General features: G+C 48.9%; 1 protein-coding gene across 1 annotated transcript in view; it reads right to left on the bottom strand.

The window, feature by feature from the left end:
• Positions 1-4,721, bottom strand: part of mmp9 (matrix metallopeptidase 9) — a 6,926-nt gene extending 2,205 nt beyond the window's left edge. Inside the window, exons 1-9 of the mRNA XM_019860601.1 lie at positions 4,460-4,721; positions 3,305-3,543; positions 2,977-3,125; positions 2,389-2,517; positions 2,137-2,310; positions 1,880-2,053; positions 591-764; positions 286-441; positions 5-93 (exon numbers count right to left, since the gene is read on the bottom strand). Of these exons, the coding sequence (XP_019716160.1) occupies positions 5-93; positions 286-441; positions 591-764; positions 1,880-2,053; positions 2,137-2,310; positions 2,389-2,517; positions 2,977-3,125; positions 3,305-3,543; positions 4,460-4,600 (1,425 nt within the window). The 5' untranslated portion in view covers positions 4,601-4,721. The remainder of the gene's footprint in view (positions 1-4; positions 94-285; positions 442-590; positions 765-1,879; positions 2,054-2,136; positions 2,311-2,388; positions 2,518-2,976; positions 3,126-3,304; positions 3,544-4,459) is intronic.
• Positions 4,722-5,989: the final 1,268 nt, after the last annotated feature.

The raw sequence follows: 5,989 nt of genomic DNA, 5'->3' as shown, positions 1-5,989 counted from the left end.
CCACAGGTGTTGGGGCGGTCGTGGTCGTGGGCCGAGGGGCAGCCGTGGTGGTGGTGGGCCGAGGGGGTGTGGGAAGGGGGCCTTCCCTGCGCCCTGAAAAGAACAGCAAGTTCAGCCATTTTAAAAATGCTTATATTTATGTTTTATATACTTTTTGTCTTCTACTTTCTCCCTTTCTTAATTTTGCTGCTGTAAATTGGGAGACAAAGAAAGGTTTCCTGATCTTATCTTATTTCAATCAAGAGACACGACAACCTTTTGGCGCGGCGGTACGGCTCGCCTTACCGTAGAGATACTGAATTCCCGCAATGTCGTCTTTGTGCAGGGAGAAGTTCTCCACATAGGAGTACATGGGGTACATGAGCGCCTGTCGAACGTTGGAGTGATCCAGTCCCAGCGCGTGGCCAAACTCGTGGGCGGCCACCAGGAACAGGCTGTAACCTGCGCCGTTTGTCAACGAAACAGGTCAAGCGTCGGGAAAAACAAAGTTTCTCATATGTTGTGTACATTGTTTATTCTTTGCGGATTCGGAGCTCAAAGATGTGAGGGCATCACTCCACCGCGCTAAACTCCATCCTTTGATTTCTCACCTTTATCCCGACACAAGCCCCATTTCTTATCGTCGTCGTAGTTGGCGGTGGTGGCGCACCACAGCCTGCCGTCGCCGCGCCCGTCGCTGGTGCACGCGTCGTACACTTGACCCTGGAAGGTGAAGGGAAAGTGGCACGGCTCCCCCTCCGAGTTCCCTCCGGATACAGCCGTGTCTGCTCAGGTGGAGACACAAACATCAGTAAGAAGCGACCCAAGGGTAGCGACGGGCAAAGTGAAGCCTCGCGAACCAGTGAGACGTTGTCACTCGTGTATCAGTCAATGGTTCATTCCTTGACGTTTCATTCATTGTAGCTCTCTAACGCCCCCTGCTGCACAGTGAGCAGTATTGCTCATCCAAACGCTCTGTGCGCACTACACGGCGCCGAAACTAAAGGACTGAATCTCAACTATTTCTCGATGGACAACTGCGCGACTGACTTTTTCTGAACGTCTGACAAACAAACTGAATTTCAGAACTAACCCCAGATGACTAAATCACAAAACAATACTCCAATGTAAGCTTTTGTGAAATTGTTAAGTATTATCATTTTATGTTTGAGCGTTACAGTTTAGTCTTTCATGTTAAGGTTACCTAAATTATATTCTCTTTCATAATTTCTGAAACATGTTTATGCTGAGAGCATCTGATTGGCTGAAGGAAAGCAGGAAGTGTTTGAGTCGCCGGAAGGAGGCGTGATCTCGTTGGTACTGCGGAGCAGACGTTGGGAAATAAAACCTGCGTTCAAACGAAGTCCATTTCTCCTTTTGCCCATTCTTAACATAGAGCCATCCTTTTGAAAACTACGAACCCTTCAACTTAGACTCCTCACTGGTGATGGACAAGCGAAGCTTCATGAAGCACTGGTGATCGTTTTTGACTCCTCTAGATGGCACTCTTGGTTTAAAGATGCAGTGGATTTTCTATTGCACTAAATGAAGAGCCCCTTCGAGAGGAGTCAAAAAGTGCTTCACGAAGCTTCGTTTTCCCATCATTACTCCTCACATTCACTCACCCTCTGAATACATGAACTCGCTCGGCGTTGGCGCCGGATTCAAACAGTTTTCAACCCTGTGACACGCCGTCAGTGAACACAAGCGCCCCCCCCCCCGGCCCCCTCCCTCATGTGACAATAACTTCACTGACTTCATTTTCCACACCCACTTTTGCTCGACCCGTGCTTGGAAGCCCCGTTTCATTTTGCCCCGAACCACCCAAGGGTTGGTGACGTGGCCTCCCAAATATTTCTTTCCCCAAGTTCCAGGGATGTCTGCCGAAGTGGACACGCACCATGACTGGGACAGAATCCGTATTTTTTGTCCTGGTCGAAGTTGTTTGTGGTGGCACACCACCGGTTGCGGTCTTGGCGGCCCTCCGTGGTGCACTTGCTGTACTCCTTCCCTTGGAAGACAAACGGGAAGACGCAGGGGGCGGCGTCGGCGTTCCCTCCAAAAGTGTACAGAACTGCGGGTTTGGGAGAAGCGCGTTTTGTTTTGCATCATCTTGGATAACGTTCACTGTCGGGCGATGTCGGCCGTCAGACTCACGTTCACTCGGACAGAAGCCGTATTTTTTGTCGCGGCCGAAATCGGCCGTGGTGGCGCACCAGGGGAGGTTGTCCGAGCGGCCGTCGGTGGTGCACGTCGTGTAAGATTTGCCCTCAAAAGTGAAGGGGAAGTGGCACAGGGCACCTTCGGCGTTCCCGTAGCGAGTCTTGGACACTTTTTGGAGACAGGGAGAGAGTGTCATTCAAACCAGAGCGCAACAGAGCGAGGCCGAGAAGGGAAGCCGTCACCTACCTGGTCCGTTTCCCAGCGTCCAGTTTTCATCGTCATCGAAGTGGGCGTCTCCCTGTATCCCCTGGCCGGGGGGGTACGCATGTGCCAGGAGGCCATCCTTGCCGTCGAAGGGGTAAGGGTCTCCGTGGTCTGGAAACATGCCAAATAATGTTTGGATGCCAAAAAATGCTCACGCCAGCCACTCTTGACCACTTTGACTCATTTTTGAAGGCCTGCAGAAAATGGAGCTCTGTAGTTTTCTAAGCAAAAGAAAGTTTTAACCATTTTCTTTCATGTGGAGTAGTACATATCTAGTGTTTACCATTCTGTCGTCAACAGCAGTTGAACATTCTTGAAAATACTCGTTTCCGAGAAAAATTCTGAGGAAAGGAGTTTTTTGTGGAAGCCGAAGTTCCACTTTGATGCTTTTTTTTTTTCATGCATTCGTAATACCGCAAATATCTAAACAATGCGTTCCGCCTAAACGAGAACAGAACATAAAACGGGTCATAGTTTATTGCAAGATAAACACGGTACTGATGCATGAACTTTGTACGAACGTTGAACTTTGCGCGCGAGTGTTTGGGGGATGGGGGGGGGGGCACGTACCGCCTTTTCCAAAGGACACCATGATGTCCGCCGTCCCTTCATAGAGACGCGTGAAGGTCAGCGGGGTGACGTCACTCCAGACCTTGAAAGCTCTCGCAAAAGCGTCATCAGTCAAGGAGATGTCCAAGTCTGGAGAGTAGTTCAAGATCCTGTGTGGAGACAGAGGGCCAACATTTCTCCAGAGAGCAGAATTTGCGTAGCGGTCATTCATCATTGGGAAAGAGAAATATCCGAGCACCTCCCAAAGTACTTCACTCCCCGAGTCTTATTTGAGCGACATGACAATGCAAAGCAGCAAGTGTTCGTCAATTGCGATTCCTCGCTTCACCTGTAAGTGATGTCGTTGTGGTCCCATTTGACGTCCCCGTCAAACGTTTTGTAGTTGGCCACGTCGGGAAGGCCGCAGCGCGGCTGCTTCATGGCCTCCAGGGTGGGCGGGTCCAGCTGGCCCGTTTCTTCCAGACCCAGCCGCTGCTGCATCTTCTTCAGGGCCGTGGTGGTGGACACGATGGACTGGAAGCCGCTGCGCTGCAGGTTCTCCATGTAGCCAAACTTGGTCAGGTAACTCTGTGGAATGAGTCCAAGCAGTGAGAGGACATGCGGTGCAGGAGCCAAGAGAGCGGGGGAAGGTTGGGCTGGGTCATGACTTCCATCAGTCCCGCTTGATTTGGCAGGATAACTTTGGGGGGGGCGGGACGACCAATACCAAATAGCACTTATCTCAGCATTTTATACTTCCTTTGGACTATTATATCAAAAACAAGCATTTTTCAAACATGACTCTTAAAAAAAAAAAAAAAAAAAGTGGTGATTTGAGTGTTTTTGGAACGAGAAAAAAGATGAAAAAAATATCCTTCAAATACAAAAAAAATGTACGCATGTATAAACAGAGAGTAAATGAGCAGTTTTTGCCGGTGTCGCTCCTTTTGGTGTGTGCACTTTGTGTATGTGGGGGGGGGGGGGGCAGTATAATACAAACATGCATCGAGTCAGCTCATCAGTCGTTCTTCACAGAGGATAAAGAATGTATGCCTGCGACTTTGTTATAATATCGTGTAGCTCCAAAAACTCAAGTCAGGTAATTCTCTTCTCAAGGCACCGCTGTAGAACCGCCCCCCGCAAAAAAGTTACATTACTGAAAAAAATGACACAAAGGTTTGGGGGGGAATTGAATGCTCTCCCTCTCTATTTATCTATCGATAATAAATTGTGCTGAACGTTGCCAAAAAGATGCAGTCTTTTTTTTTTTTTTACCCGCTTATATATTTCAGAAATATTATTTCAGCAGCTTGCTGACATTGTTTTGCTTTTTCCGTCGGTGGGAAAACAAAATCATTCAAGTCAGATATCAGATTTTGGTGAAAAAGGCCAGATTGCCGAGTCCTGGCGCCAGGTGACTCGTTTCCACTTGCACTTCCCTAAACAGCTTGACTGCTTTGCGAAAGCTCTCTGATGAAGACAACGTGCGGCATCTGCTACTCACTTTTGCCAGCTCCATATCAGTCATGTTTTTGATGATGTCTCCCGGAAAGATGACATGGAGCGACTTGAGAGGGAGGCTCCATCCTCGCCGCACGGTGCCGCAGCACCACAGCAGACACAGCAGCAAAACGCGGGATCTCATGGCGGCGCCCCGTCAGTGTTGGTGAGGGGGGAAAAAATAAAAGTGAAGTTGAAAGGCGCAATCTGTCGAATGTCCTCTTGTTGGCGCGGTGCCGCTCTTGTGTCCTTCTTTGGATTTGCGGGGCTTTTTATGCAACTTGGACTCTTAGTCACTTGCCCTCAGGCTCCGCCCACCCCAGCGACCACGGCCCTCCCACTCCAAGCAATGAACACGTGCTACAAGTTCAATTGGCTCCACGGGGGAATTTCCAAAATATTCACATCTGACTTGGCAACAACAACAGACAAGGAAGGCATTTCTTAGGAGTAGTAACTTGTGGGGAAACTACACTGATTAAAAAAAAAAAAAAGTGAGTTGAATTGATTTCAGTTGAACATGTACATCGGTTGCACGTAATCAAAAAGTGGGACACCGAGGTGATATTCCACTGGCGTTCTCGGGGGAGAGGTCAGGTCGGCCGTGCCCCCCTCAACTTGGGCAGATACTAAGACAGCAGTGTCCAAAACTTTTTTTTGTTGGATGGACACCGACAGGAAAATGGAAGGACGAAAGGGCCACTTGAAAATTCGGCAACTCTTTCAAAGTCGCCCAAGAAAGCAATTCGAGAGTGTCGGAGTTGTCTCGTTCATCGGCTTTCTGTTCAAGGTGTGAAGGCAAATCGCTGAGGAAGTTTTTGGGGTGGCCAACGCCCTCAATTTCACAGAGTAGATCCGGCTTTGCACTGAAAAAAAACCCCGAATCCCATCGCCACATTCGGAACCCAAAAAAGAAAAAACTGGAGGAAGGTGAGCAGGTTACTTGATGCTCATTCATGTGATGTCTTCATCAATTAGCCAGAGATTGCGGAAGAAACGATTTTTGCGTTTAAAAAGTGAACCATCTTTATTCACTGCAGTTTTCTGAAGATAAATTCTTCCATTCATCCATCCTTTTTCTGATCCGCTTTATCCTCACAAGGGTTGCGGGGGATGCTGGAGCCGATCCCAGCTGTCTTCGGGCAGTAGGCGGGGCACACCCTGAACCGGTAGCCAGCCAATCGCAGGGGCACACATAGACGGACAACCATTTGTGCTCACTCAGAAGAATTTTGGAGAACCCAATCAACCTGCCATGCATGTTTTTGGAGTGTGGGAGGAAAGCAGTGTACCCAAAGAAAAGCCACGCAGGCACGGGGAGAACATGCAAACTCCACATAGGAAGGCCAGAGCTGCAATCGAACCCAACACCTCTGCACTATAAGGTCGACGCGCTAACCACTGGACCACCCACTAAATTCTTTTAATCATTTATTTGTATCTTTGAATAGAGAGGAAAGTTCCACAGCGCAGCCTCCGTTCTCACTCTGCCCACTTTTAACTTTTTTTGACTCACTTTGCGGCTCACGTCACA

This window comes from Hippocampus comes, unplaced genomic scaffold, assembly GCF_001891065.2.
Source record: "Hippocampus comes isolate QL1 unplaced genomic scaffold, H_comes_QL1_v1.1 scaffold56, whole genome shotgun sequence".
Lineage (NCBI taxonomy): Eukaryota > Metazoa > Chordata > Actinopteri > Syngnathiformes > Syngnathidae > Hippocampus > Hippocampus comes.
This window is presented reverse-complemented; position numbering and strand designations above follow the sequence as displayed.